The sequence below is a fragment of the Hipposideros armiger genome, unplaced genomic scaffold, assembly GCF_001890085.2.
Source record: "Hipposideros armiger isolate ML-2016 unplaced genomic scaffold, ASM189008v1 scaffold_70, whole genome shotgun sequence".
NCBI classification, from domain to species: domain Eukaryota; kingdom Metazoa; phylum Chordata; class Mammalia; order Chiroptera; family Hipposideridae; genus Hipposideros; species Hipposideros armiger.
In genome coordinates this window covers 1,905,642-1,921,492 of record NW_017731420.1, presented here as the reverse complement: position 1 = coordinate 1,921,492, position 15,851 = coordinate 1,905,642, and the positions used below count along the sequence as shown (strand labels likewise).

The window sequence follows — 15,851 nt, the reverse complement described above, 5'->3', positions numbered from 1 at the left end:
GACCCAAATTAATAAAATCAGAAATGAAAGAGAGGTGACAACAGATACCACAGAAATACAGGATATTGTAAGAAAATACTACGAGCAACTATATGCCAACAAATTTGATAATCTGGAAGAAATGGATAAATTTCTAGAAGCTTACAATCTACCAAGACTGAATAAAGAAGAAACAGAAACTCTGAACAGACTGATTACTACCAAAGAAATTGAAGCAGTAATTAACAAGCTTCCAACAAACAAAAGTCCTGGACCAGAAGGCTTCACAGGTGAATTTTACAAAACATTAAAAAAATTAACACCTATTCTTCTCAAACTATTCCAAAAAATACAGAAGGAGGGAAGGCTCCCAAACACATTTTACGAGGCCACTATTACTCTGATCCCAAAATCAGACAAAGGTATTACAAAAAAAGAAAACTACAGGCTGATATCACTAATGAACACAGATGCAAAAATCCTCAACATAATACTAGCAAACCAATTCAGCATCACATTCAAAAGATCATACACCACAATCATCAAGTGGGATTCATTCCTGGTATGCAAGGTTGGTTCAATATCCGCAAATCAATTACGTAGTACATCCCATTAACAGAAAGAAAACTAAAAGTCATATGATCATATCAATAGATGCAGAAAAAGCATTTGACAAAATACAGCAGCCATTTATGATACAAACTTAGCAAAGTGGGAATAACGGGGTCATATCTCAACATAATAAAGGCCATATATGATAAGCCCACAGCAAACATCGTACTCAATGGGGAAAGGCTAAAAGCTTTCACCTTAAGATCAGGAACAAGACAAGATTACCCACTTTCACCACTTCTATTCAACGTAGTTCTGGAAGGTCTAGCCACAGCAATGAGACAAGAAAATGAAATAAAAGGCATCAAATTGGAAAGGAGGAAGTAAAATTGTCATTATACCCAAAAAAGCTACCATTTAGAATGGAAGGACAGAAAAGGAGCTTCCCAGACAAGAAGAACCTGAAGGAGTTCATCATCGCCAAAGCAGTATTACAAGGAATCTTAGAGGGACTTCTTTAAGATGGGAGGAGGTGTTAAGGATGGGTGAAAGGGGAAGGGATTAAGAAGTACAAATTGGTTGTTAGTTACACAGTAGTCATGGGGATATAGGGTAAAGCATAAGAAATATAGTTAATAATACTGTAATAACTAGGTATGGTGCCAGATAGGTACTGGATGTATCAGGGTGATAGATGGGAATGGGTTTGGGGGCAGGAGGAAGGTATTAAGAAATACAAAATGGTAGTCATTACAGTACGGGAAATATAATGAACAATGTTGTAAATGTCATGTAAGGTACCAGATGGGCACTGGACTTAAGGGGATCACTTCATAGGCTGTGTAGATGCCTAACCAATGTGCTATACATCTAAAGTTGAAATAGAATAACATTGAATGTCAACTATAACTAAATATATAGGTATATATAGTCACAGGATGTGGAGTACAACATACGGAAGATAGTCAATAGTATTGTAACTGCTATATAAAATGTCAGAGGGGTAGTTGCTTGGAGGGGTGGGTTACCACTTTATGAGAGGTTTAAATGTCTAACTATTACATTGCTTTGTACACCTGAAAACTAATAAACAAATAAAATTAAATAAATACATAAATAAATAACCTATACAGAAATGTTCATAGCTATATTATAAAAGCGAAAAAGTGGAAACAACACAAATGTCTATCAACAGATAAACAAAATATGGTATATCCATACAATGAAATAGTATTATTCAGCCATAAAACAAGAAATAATGTACCAATACATGCTACAATATGGAAGAACCTTGGAAACATTATACTAAATGAGAAGAAAGAGTCAGAAAAAGACTGTATGTTATATGATTCCACTTACCTGAAATACCCAGTATAGGCCAATATGTAGAGACAGAAAGTAGATAAATGGCTACAAGGGGGAGGAGTGGAAGAGTAAATAGGGAGTGAATGTTAATGGGTAGAGGGTTTCTTTTTCAAGTGATGAAAATGTTCTGGAATTAAGTAGTGGCGATGGTTGCATTAACTCTGAAAATACTAAAAAAAATCACTTGTTTCTATTCTTTATAAAAGGTGAATTTATAGTATGTAAATTATCTCAAGTTGTTATGTAAAAAATTTAAAAACTTACAACATAGCAAAAGTCTACTTTAACTATGACCCTTCCACTAGTTCCAATGACCCCTCCCCAACCACATCCAACCACACCTATATCCATTTTCTGGGATTCAGAAGTATCCTGTCCATTTGTTATACTTTTACAGACCTTTTTATATCCATGAACAATCTTTAGCATTATTTTGTTTTCTTAATTTATATAAATGGCATCATGCTACATATACCATCATGCTCGCTGGTATTCCCACCAAAAATTGCATTGTAGAGAGCTATCCATGTGAGCATATACAGACCTCTAGTGATACATATCGCCATATGCAAAAATTTCATTGGGGCAGGAGTCAGCAAATTACAGCCCTCAGGTCAAATTCAAACTCACTGCCTGATTTTGTACTGCCTACAAGCTAAGAATAATTTTTACACATAAACATTTATAACCGATTTGATGACAGGAAATACTAAGTTGGTACCCCAACAAGGTGAAATGTTATTTCCAAAACGAGAATTCCATTCTTCTCATTAGCAAAATTGTATTACAAAAAAAGAGTATTGTAGTTTTAACTTGAATAATTCAAAATTTATGGAAATTTGTTCTCTCTTATTAAGTACCTACATAATATTCTAAATTTTTCCTCTTGTCCAACAAAGCCTAAAATATTTACTACCCTGCCCTTTAAAGTTTGCTGGCACTGCTGTGAGATATATACTGAAAATTGGACTAGATGGGTGCAAGGTAGATGTGTTTTCCAGCTTATTAGATCCTGAGGATCTAATAATGATCTCCAAAATGATACCAATTTATATACCCACCACCCGTGTATAAAAGCAATATTCCTCCAAATTCTCAGGAAAAGCTTTTACTTGATCAAGGTCAAACATTAGCAAATCTAAAAAAATCTAAAGGGTTTTGATTCTACTATAACCTTCTTGATCTCTCTGAAGCAACTACATTGCTGATCCTACTAGTAATGCAGCTTTAAATTTATATTATTAATCTATAGTTTATAGGCTACTTTAACTTATTTTGTGCATGTTTCAAACATCACATGCTTTGTAATGAATGTCTTAGCTTCATGCCATATATATTCAAAGGATGGGGTTAGCATTAAATAAAGAGGACTTGATAAGACATGTGAAAGTGTCATCTGCATGTTATCTTCACAAATCCATGCCAACTCTCTCAATAAATTTCATTATATAAAACTGGAACTACATACTATTTCATCATATAGTCAATATAGTCAAAATTAGGTATACAAAATTAAAACTTGAGCTTTCCTTTGAGTATTTAATTAAAAATTACTTGGGGTCTAAAATTCAGTACACATGAAATAGACATTTAAATCCTCTGATATTTTAACACTATAATAGTGAAAACTAAACTTTGTAATCTTCCTCATAGGCTATATATAATAATCACCCCAAGTAACATGAACTGCTAATAAACTTTATACCATATCAGTATTTTGAGTCATATAAATTAAAACTCTACCAATCCTGAGTTTTTAAATGTACTAATCCACTTAAGAAGCATAAAAAATTCAATGCAATATTCAAGACTCAAGGCTTTTTTTTTTTAAAGTATTCAATATGCATAATACCAATGAAAAGTTTTTCCACATGTATAATACTATTCCCACTCTGCCCAACACCTAGCTTCCTGGAATATTTATTTTATCCATTAGAGAGAGAAATCAAACTAACCAAATATAAAGACAACTTAGACAACATGTGTAGCAAAAGACCTTTTCCCAAAACATAACTTTATCTGGATGGCACTGTAACTAACTTTTTTTTTTTCCACCCACCCTTGTAACTAACTTTTATATTACCCGAAATATTCAATTGGGATTTTAACTTATTAACAATAGTAGCTGTAAACAACTATTCCAATTAACTTTTATATCAGTGTGGATGACAATCATATTGGTGACCGATGGCTTTAATGACCAGTTTCCTTGAGGATGGGGCATGCCTTATTCATCTTTAATGCTGAGTGTCTGCAGTATGGAAAGAACTTAATATTTACCAAATTAATGATGCCTACATAAGTAGAATACCCTGGAAAGATTAGTGAACTGCCTAAAATTATACCTGTTTCAAAAAAACAAGGCAAATATTCTTAACATTGTAATCTGATATTCAAGTTATACCACTACTAAAAAAAAAAAATCATACACCTCAGTGTATTAATTGTGGGAATGAATAAAAAAGCATAAGTATGATATATCTATATATCTAGCATTCAAGAAAACCTTCTGTTTCTCTTCATATAGCATAAAACACTGTGCTAGGTCATTACAATTATGACCACACTTCTCTTGTGTCACATTTCTCTTGTGTCCACTCTTCTTTGCAACATGATACTGTGGCTTTTCCATCAAAGGAATGGAGGGAGTCTCTTCCATCCTCTTAAAAATGGGATTTGCATCGACAGCTACAAAAACATGTTCTTCTACTCTACGCGGTTTGAAATCCGTCAAATTTAACATCTTAAACATACTTGGAGGTGACATAAAACTGATATCTTTAACTTGGTGGGGTTTTTTTACTTTATAAATGTGAAAATATTCAAGAACTTTAAAACAATAAATGTGAACCAAGTCTATTTTTGTCGTCCTCTAATTTTATAATACTTTACATAAAATTTAGTGCATTTTTAGGACTTGCTCTTTTTTCACTTTAATTTTTTTTAATTTATTTCCCAATTACAGCTAACATACATTATATTAGTTTCAGGTGTGCAACATAGTGATTACACATTTACATACTCTACGAAGTGATCACCATGATAAGTCTAGTGCCCATCAAATACCATAGTCATTACAATATTACTGACTATATTCCCTATGTTGTACTGTACATCCCTATGACTATTTTTATGACTGGCAATTTGTACTTCTTAATCCCTTTCAAAACCTTTTTCACCCATCCCACCAACCCCACTCCCATCTAGTAACCATCAATTTGTTATCTGTATCTATGAATTGTTTCTGTTTTGTTTGTTCGCAAAGATACATTCATCCCTACGTTCACTGAAACATTATTTACAATAACCAACATATGGAAGTAACTTAAGTGTCCATTGTTAGACAAATGGACAAAGATGTGGTACATATATAAATGGGATATTAGTCAGCCATAAAAATCAACAAAATCTTGCCATTTGCGACAACATGGATGGACCCAGAGCACATTATGCTAAGTTTAGTTCTTATTCCTGAATTCAACTTTTGTAGTTTCCCTTGGTCCATGAAACAGAATCTGATTAGGTATATGCTATGTCTACTTAGACTATACATCTGTGTTTGCTTAGCAAAAGCACTTATTGATCAACATTTCAGTCAATCTTTTTGTCATATTTATACTGGGATGCATTATTTATTTACAAAAAAAAGATACTGAAGAGCTGAGCAAAGCCTCCAATAATTAACTTTACATAACTTGATTTAAAGCAATTAAAAAGTTTTCCGGGCCAGCCGAGTGGCGCGTTGGTTAAGACCTGGCTTAGGGCATCAGAGGGCCCCAGTTCGGATCCCACATGTGAGGGCCAGTGACACTGCCCTCTACAGCTAAGATGCTGAACAACAGCTCAACCTGGAGCTGGGTTGCCATGAGTTGCCAGCGACGGCGTTGGCTGCGGCCCCTGCTGCAGTGAGTTGCCATAAGCTACCATGTGTAGTCAGCAGCCAGCGTGAGCGGCCCTCAAGCCTCCGTCAGTGGCCGTCCAGAAGCCGACAACTGATCTGCCTCACCCGGGAAGAGCGCAATGATGGTGCCAACTTGGGCCAGTGAAACAACGTCCAAAACTAGACTGAACAACAAAAGGACAGCAACTTGTCTGTTGCCATCCCCCAATACCCAATAAAAAAAAATCTTAAAAAAAAAAAAAAGTTTTCCTTTCACATCAAGAAATTAATACACGTAAGATGAAAGTGACTAAAAAACAAATGTGTTATATCCTTCTTATAAAACATTGTCTCACATAAATGTTCCCCTCAAAGAAATCATAAGCCTTTTTAAAAATCTTCATAAACTACAGTCCTCTTTCACACTGCTTATAAATATCATCAATGATACAGAAAATCTTCAAAAATTATAATTATTATTATCTTATAAACATCAAGGTATTAATCCCAAATAATTGAAGAAATATCTTTAAAATAGGTACATTTTTATTTTTTATTCATTTTAATTATATTGATAATGAATGTATCTATCATATCTTATTTAAATTTCATCTTTATGGGGTACTAATTCTATGAAATTACAACTCAAAAAAATATATATTTATTCAATTCTCCCAAAGCCAATCAGATACTAATAAACAAGAAAATTCACTTTCCATACCTTAAGGTAGCAGTGTGCATAGCAATAATGAAGCAGATTATCAGAAGGCTGAGTAAGGCTGCTGACCACATGCACCAAATGTTCAGCATACATCGGCACAGAATGTTCCAAATTAATTTTGTCCACCAATATCTGAATAGATGGCAAAGGCCGAAGAGATTGGAAGTTTGCAGTATTCATGAAGTTACTTGAGTTCTGGAAAATAATAATGTTCACTTTATATTTCAGGAGAACAGTGACTGATATGCAATGCCCACTGTACAAGCTTCAGACTGGCACATTTTGCAGTGATATCAAATCAATCTAGAAATGACACAGTTCTATGGGCTTCTCTTACCAAAACCAAATACAAATCAAATCAATCTAGAAATGATACCCTTCTATGGAATTCCCTTACCAAAACCAAATACAAACACCTTCTACATATTTTTCAGTATACCCCAGATTTCAAAAAATGCAAATTTATTGCAAAACTGTCACTGCTAAAGCTTTTTCTGTTTTCAATCAACTGTAGTAGTGCCACTACATGCCTCAGTACATGGAAGGTATTTTCTTAAGTTCGAACATTCCAAATAAATTTCCTATATATGCCAGAGCCAGCCATCTTTTATCTTCTTTTCCTTTATTCATTTTTAGATGACTAAGGGACCAAATAGACTACTCCAGACAGTTTCAAAGATACTCGCAATAAGCAAAGTTTGCAAAACAGAAAAATTTATAATTCATATCGTATCTACTAATATACAAGCTAAAAGTTCATAAAGTCCTAAGAATCTCAAGATGGGCTTATTAGTATTTTCAAGTTATAGACAGAACCTTTCTAAGTTTCCAAATAAATGCAGGTAAATTTCAAGATATCCAGAATATCAAGCAACCCTTTTCTGTCCTATAACTAACTTAATTCCATTAAAATGCCATAACTGTAGTTCTCAAAGAGGAATAGTGTGACCTTCTATCCAGAGGTATGTAAAAAAATATGGGAAGAGCAGTTTCACTGTTTTGTTTGTCTTTCATTGTCACAATAATTGGGAGCAGTACTGGCATTTAGCAGCCATTGGTTAAAGGTGGTATATACTATATAATACTTGTATAATTAAAAAAACCAATAGTGCCATTATTGAGAAATACTGCCTAAAACTGATTAAATTGAACATCCTGTTTTTTTGACTCATTATTAATCACAATTTTTAACCACTACTTATTAAGCAATCACTTTAAGTGAATTTATTTTGGATTATTGAGGTATAACATACAATAAATCACAAAATCTTAAGTGTAGATCTCAACGAACTTTTACATCTGTAACCACCTCATGTTTCAAGCAACTTAGAAGACTTTTTATGTCCTTTCTTAGGCAATATTGAATCCCCACCACAGGTAGCCAATATTTTCACTTCAATCACCATAGGCAGTTTTCTGTTATTGAACTTCAGATAAATGGAATCATATATTGGGTTGTCAGAAAAGTCATGACGCATTTTTGCAATGAAAAACATAGAAAAAATACGTCATGACTTTTCCGACAATCCAATAGCATATACTCATGTCTGCCAACTTTCATTAAGCATAACATCTGTGAAAATTATCTATGTTGTTCATCTGAATTGACACTTACATCATTATGAAGTGGTTCTCTTTTATTTCTAATAACACTCTTGTCTTAAGCTCTACATTTGCTGATTTTAAAATAGCCACATTATCTTTCCTTTGATTAGCACCTAAATGGTGTATCTTTTTCCATCCTTTTACTTTTAACTCATATCATAGTTTTCAGTTCCAGAACTTCATTTGATTCTTGTTTTATGGACTTAGGTTTCTTTTGAAATCTTCTACCTTTTTGCCACTTTCTTTAACTTATTAATCATAGGTACTTTAAAGTTCATGTCTAATACTGACATTTTAATCTTCTCCACTGAAACTTTCCACAGGTGATCTCTTTACCCAGCAACACAATACTTAATTATGAGTAGCCAATAAGGCAGCAAATTTACAAAATGAAACTAGTGCATCATAGTCAACTCCCTGCCATACTTCCATAAGTTCTTATTTACAGTTAGGGTTAGGATAGTTTTTACTTCTATACTTTGAAAGAAATATAACCAAAAAACAATAAATTAAAGATAACAGATACTTTATATGTATATGGCAAACTCAGAAAGCAATACACTATATATTGACCTTAAACAAATATTAAGCATCTAATAAGTCCTCATTAAATAAAAATAACAGTAGTAATCACTGGGTCTCTAATATGTGCAAAATGGTCTACATGCATTATCTCACTCAATACTCAAAATAATTCTAGAAGCTAAGTACTACAGGGGAACTGCTCTGTGACAGCACCCTGACAAATCCATGTAGACCACAAAAACAAGCCTCAACCACAGCAGCCCTAAGCCTTGGTAGAACATTCTGTAATACTCTTAAAACAGGGAAAGAAAGGTGGTCTTGTGAAGAGCTGCTAGAGAACCATTCCTCACTCACCTCTCATCCTGAGGAAGGCTGCTATGAGACATTTTCTCATCAACATTCCTCATTCAGGTTAGATAAGGGCCTTTCTAACTACCCGTAAGAGTACAGCTATAGGCTACACAGACTGCTTAGCTGCAGTATAGAATTGAATCCTTATCAACAGCGTACCCTACCATGTGTGTTACATGTCATTTGGGACACAGCAAGCTAACACCATTATTGATTTGCTTTTGCTGTCTATGTAAGTACTAAACTTTCTGAATATCTGAGCTTGTTGCTTCTTAACTCACTAAATCTGTCAGCCCACTTGAAAAATATAATTTTCTTTGTTTTTCAGAAAAGGAAAATTAGGCTTAGAAATACAAAGCAAGGTGTCATAGCTAGTATATGGTCTGACTTGTAGGCCCATGCTCTTCACAATTTCTTTATACCTTAGCTTGAAGTTATTTTATTTTAAAATATTTTATATATACATACATATATACATACATATATATATGTTACATATATATATATAGAGAGAGAGAGAGAGAGAGAGTATGTTATTTTCTAAGAAACAACAGTTACATTGTTTTAACTTCATCATGGAAAACTATATAAGCAGATATCCTTTTGCTTAATCACCTTCCTCTTACAATATCACAGGACAAACAAATATGCATATATGGAAAAATGAGTAGTAAATCGCAAAATATACCTTTTCTCCCATAATGACAGGCAGCAAGTGATCCAGCAAGTTGAATTCAGCCATGAAAATTGTGAAGGTACATTTGAGGAGAGTAATACTTGTATGTCGAGTAGGAATATATTCCTCCAAAGATGCCACTTCTTCTGGACTCAAAATTGTTTCACTTTCATCCTTAATATCTAAAATGATGAAAATTTAATGAAAATTTTTTTAAATTATTAATTTTCTTAAATGACTGAAAAATTAATTGGTTACCCAAATTTTAAGGTCAAATTCTATTTTTCTTTTCGATAATAAAGCAATTGTAAAATGATGTTACCTTTAACAAGTATATATTACACTACTCTAGAATACAAATGTATGTCTTTGCTATATAAAATTCTACATTTTTAATTTGAAATTTTTAAAATTATTTTAAAGAAATCCTCATTCTCTTTTGTTAAAAGAATAACAGCTTCTACTCATAAAAACATCACTGAGATCATGTAAAAGCAAGCCACAGACTGGGAGAAAATATCTGCCATAGGTAGATACGTAGACAGATATAAATATCTCCACAAAGGACTTGTACCCACAGCATTATTAAAAATAAAAAAATTTAAACCTCCTAAAAATCAATAATAAACAAATAATTTAACAGAAAAAATGACCAAAAAAAGCCTTGAATAAGCAAAACATAATATATCCAAATGGCCAAAAAATTATATCAAAAGCTAGTTAACACAATTAGGCATCAGATAATTAACTGCAAATAAAGTCACAAAGTAACAGCACTACAGACCCACTGGAATGGCTAAAATAAAAAAGACTAGGAATACTAAGTCCTAGCAAGCATGTAGACCAACATCAGCAAACTTTTGCCATCAACAGCCATACAGAAAGTATATTAGGCTTTATGGGCCATACAGTTTCTGCCACTGCAGTACAAAAGCAGCCACACACAATACACAACTGAATGAACACGACTATGTTCCAATAAAACTTTACCTATAGAAACAGAAAATTAAATTTCATATAGTTTTCCTGTGTGACAAAATATGATTCTTTGTATTTTCTTCCAACTATTTGAAATGCATAACCCATTATCAGCTCATGGGCTATACTGAAAGAGGCAGTTAAGTCATAGTTTGCGAACCCCTGATGAAGAGCAACTAAAACTCTCCTATATTGCTGGTAGGAGTGTTAAGTAGTTCAACCATTTGGGAGAGCATTTTGGAAATATCTACTAAAGGTGAACATATGCAATCCTTTTACCTAAGTGATTCCACTCTTAAATAGCCAACAGAAATGAGTACATACGTTTAACAAAAGGCATGTACTAGAATTTTGGGCATCCGTATCATAATAACCAAAACTAGAACCTAACCAAACAATAACAATAAAATGGATAAATTATGGTATATTCATACAATGGGATACTATACAGCAATGAGAATGAATCACATAATGTAAGCTAAAGCCAGAGACAAAAGAGTACATACTCTGTGATTCCATGTACATGAATTCTAAAATAAACAAAACTAAATCTATGATGTTAGGAGGTGGTTACCCTTGGGGTCAGAGCAGTAACTGGAAGAGGGCACAGAGGAGACTTCTAGTGTTGGTAAGGTTCCATTTCTTGAGCAGTTACAGAGATGTGACTAATAGGTCTGCAAAATTTACAGCTAGGTTTTATGTACTTTCCAATATGTATATTACACTTCAAAATAGCTACAAAAAAGTGGAGAACTGCTAACTACTTAAGATTTAATACATAATCACTCACATATATGTATATATATGAATGCATAGGCAGCTTTCACTTCGCACACTTGTGTAATGCATGAATTTCTTTAAAAATGCTAGTTCCCAAAAACCACAGTTCAAATATCAGTTACCACAGTACAATAACTGTAAATAACTTCATAAAGTACAAACTTCAATGCTAGTTCTTCAGTCCACAAATCATTACATAAATAAAAGATGAGGATCATGATCACTGACCAGTCACATCACTTCTTTCAAAGTTTGTCAGGTTTGGTAACTGGTTACTGGCATTTCTTATATTTAGCTCATGCATAGATAGCAAAGCATGTAGTTGTATTGCCTCCCTGTTTACTGAAGATAAAACACGTGAAATTTTACAAAAATGGATAATTGAGGGCCGGGCGAGTGGCACGATGGTTAAGAACTGCCTTGGGACACCACAGGGCCCAAGTTCGGATCCCACATATGAGGGCCAGTGACACTGCCCTCCACAGCTAAGATGCTGAACAACAGCTCAACCTGGAGCTGGGCTGCTGTGCAGTCCCTGTGGCAGTGGGTTGCCATGGGCTACCGTGTGTAGCCAGCAGCCAGCGTGAGCAGACAGCAGCTGCAGTGAGTGGCCGTCCAGAAGCCGGCGACTGATCTGCCTCACCCGGGAAGAGCGCAATGATGGTGCCAACTTGGGCCAGTGAAGCAACGTCCTCCACAACTAGACTGAAGAACAAAAGGACAGCAACTTGTCTGGTCCCCTTACCCGATTCCCCAGCGCTGTTCCCCTCTCCAAATTTCCCAATAAAATCTTAAAAAAAAATAAAAAAGCAAGTGTATGGGATAAAATGTAGGAATCTGATTCAAACTTAGAGGAGTATAATATTTTGCCATGGCACAGGAAAGACTCTCCATATTGTAAATTATATGATGAGAAAGAGACAAGCACTATTCAAACTACTCTTACTATATTTTTTACAAATAAAACCTTTAATTTTTTACTATTCCTTTTACTACTTTTTTCATTTCTATATACACTTATACCAAGTGTAAGACACATTTTAGTGTTTTGACAAAAATATCTAAAGGTGTGGCATAACTATTTGTCCCACTTTCCATGATCAGTTTCCATGATTTTAGCTTGTACATTTTTATGGTCCCTAACTACCATGCAAAGTGAAAACTAAATATATGTTAAACTAAAGTCAACTAGCAGTGGTTTCTTTATATCAATTAATTTTTGAGATGATGAACTTCAATAAAAGTTCATTAAAAACTTCAAGTAAAAATTCATGTTTTATATACATATGTCTGTGTGTGTGTGAATTCCAGTGGCAGAGACTGCTAATCACAATCTCTCCTCTACTTTCTTCTAGCAATAAAACCCTCTGTATTTAAGTCAGGTGTATCAACTTCTTGCAACTGTATTTTCCAGCCTCCCTTGCTGCCAGGTTGCAGGGACAATTTACTAAGTTTTGGTCAACAGGATGACGAGCCATGTCATCAAATGAAACTACATACCCCCCATTTTCTCTTGCCCCGCCTTCCTGTTGATTAAATTTAGGTACTGTAATGGTGAGCCAACACTGACCAGGCAGATGATGTATATCACAGAGGACAATAGAATAAGAAGATAGAAGAAACTCTGGGTCTAGGACAACCTCATGAAACACAGTTGCCCTAATCCCCTGGAGTATCTACCAGCATGGACTTTTACATGACAAAAACAAATAAATTATGTACTGCTTTTGTGTGTGTGTGAACGTAGGTTTTCATTTCTCTAGGATAAATACTCAGGACTGCAGTTACTAGGCTACATGGTAGTGGAGTGCTTAGTTTTGAAAGAAACTCCCAAACTGTTTGCAGGAGTGGCTGTACCATTTTACATTCCCACCAACAATGAATGAGTGATTCAGTTTCTTCATATCCTCACCAACATTTGATGTTGTCACTGTTTTTCATTTTAGCCATTATGTACATACTACCTTAACACTTACAAGAGTGTCTGGGATGGAGGAGACATTAAAGCAAAGTGCAAGAAACAAATGTGTAGACATGTCAAGCACTTACTATGCACTATGTACCGTGTTGTGTGCTTTTACATGCACAATTTTTGAAACCTAAGTCCTGTTAGTGTATCATTTAGGATAACACAAATATGCTGCAGTAGAAGTCAAATAATAAAAGTTTCAACAAAAAACGAAGCTCATTTCTCTTTCACATAATCTGAGTCTAAAGGATCCAGAGATGACATGGTGCTACCACACTACAAAGACCTAACTTCTATCTTACTGCTGTGTCATACTCAGTATGCAGTTTTCCTCTCAGGGTCTAAGATGGCAGCTCCAGCTCCTGCCATTATAATTGTTTTCCAGCAAGAAGGAAGGGGAAAAGAAAAAAAAGGATGACATGCTCTTTTTCTTTAACCCAAAAATTCACATGAAGTTCTCACCCATCCCAGCGACCAGATCCTATTCATATGACTATACTTGGGATGTGTAATCTTTATTTCTATCACAAATATTTCTATCACAGAAATTCTATACTACTGGGTTGTCGGAAAAGTCATGAGGCACTTTTGCAATGAAAAACATAGAAAAATATGTTATGACTTTTCCAATAACCCAATAAAAAATAACGAGAGAATGGATATTGGGGAGACAATTTGACCATCTCTGTCACAGTAATTAAACACATTTAACAAGAGACTCACCTATGATCAAAAGACACATACAGGCTGAAAGTAAAGGGATGGAGTAAAATATTTCATGCAAATGGAACCGAGAAAAAAGCTGGAGTAGCGATACTTATATTAGATAAAATGGACTTTAAATTGAAGAACATAATAAAAGACAAAGAAGGGCACTTCATAATAATAAAGGGATCAATCCAACAAGAGGACATAACCCTAGTAAACATCTATGCACCTAACTTAGGAGCACCTACATATATAAAACAGATTTTGACAGACATAAAGACAGAGATCAACAGTAACACTATTATAGTATGGGACTTCAACACCCCACTGTCACCAATAGAGAGATCCTCCAGACAGCAAATCAACACAGAAACAGTGGCCTTAAATGACACTTTAGACCAGCTGGATGTAATTGATATATTCAGAGTATTTCACCCCAAAGCTACGGAATATACATTCTTCTCAAATGCACATGGATCATTTTCCAAGATAGACCACATGTTAGGACACAAAACAACTCTCAATAAATTTAAGAACATTGAAATCATATCAAGCATCTTCTCCGACCACAATGCTATGAAACTAGAAATCAATTACAAGAAGAAATCCAGAAAGCTCACAAATGCATGGAGGCTAAATAACATGCTACTAAATAGTGAGGGGGTCAACAATGAGATCAAGGAGGAAATCAAAAGATACCTTGAGACAAACGAAAATAAAAACACCACAACCCAAAATCTCTGGGATACAGCGAAAGCACTCCTAAGAGGGAAATTCATAGCAGTGGCAGGCCTACCTAAAGAAGCAAGAAAAATTTCAACTCAACAGGTTATCCTTACACCTCAGGGAGCTGGAAAAAGAACAGCAAAATAAGCCCAAAGGGAATACAAGGAAGGAGATAATAAAAACCAGAACGGAAATAAACGAAATAGAGACCAGAAAAACAATACAAAAGATCAATGAAACCAAAAGCTGGTTTTTTGAGAAGATAAACAAAATTGACAAACCTCTAGCCAGACTCATCAAAAAAAAAAGAGAGGACTCAAATTAGTAAAATCAGGAATGAAAGAGGCGAAGTAACAACAGAAGCAACAACAGACTCCACAGAAACACAAAAAATCTTAAGAAATTACTATGAGCAATTATATGCCAACAAATTTGACAATCTGGAAGAAATGGATAATTTCCTAGAAGCATACAACCTTCCAAAGCTAACTCTAGAAGAAACAGAAAATCTGAATAGACTGATTACCACCAAGGAAATTGAATCAGCAATCAACAAGCACCCAACAAATAAAAGCCCTGGACCAGATGGCTTTACAAGTGAATTTTACCGAACATTCAAAAAAGAATTGTCACCTATTTTTCTCAAACTATTCCAAAAACTCCAGAAGGAGGGAAGGCTCCCAAATTCTCTCTATGAATCCACGATCACTCTGATTCCAAAAACAGACAAAGACAGTACAAAAAAGGAAAACTACAGGCCGATATCTCTGATGAACATAGATGCAAAATTCCTCAACAGAATCTTAGCAAACAGAATTCAGCAATATATCAAGAAGATACTACATCATTACCAGGTAGGTTTCATCCCTAATATGCAAGGGTGGTTCAACATCTGCAAATCAATTAATGTGATACACAATGTTAACAAAAAGAAAAAGAAAAATCATACGGTCATATCAATAGATGCAGAAAAAGCATTTGAAAAATACAGCAGCCATTTATGATAAAAACTCTTAGCAAAGTGGGAATAGGGGGA

General features: G+C 34.5%; 1 protein-coding gene across 6 annotated transcripts in view; it reads right to left on the bottom strand.

The window, feature by feature from the left end:
- Positions 1 to 15,851, bottom strand: part of VPS13B (vacuolar protein sorting 13 homolog B) — an 810,211-nt gene that overhangs the window by 694,298 nt on the left and 100,062 nt on the right. For all 6 annotated transcript variants that reach the window (XM_019642540.1, XM_019642536.1, XM_019642534.1 and 3 more), the window contains exons 14-15: positions 9,667 to 9,836; positions 6,498 to 6,692 (exon numbers count right to left, since the gene is read on the bottom strand). In XM_019642540.1, coding sequence (XP_019498085.1) covers positions 6,498 to 6,692; positions 9,667 to 9,836 — 365 coding nt within the window. The remainder of the gene's footprint in view (positions 1 to 6,497; positions 6,693 to 9,666; positions 9,837 to 15,851) is intronic.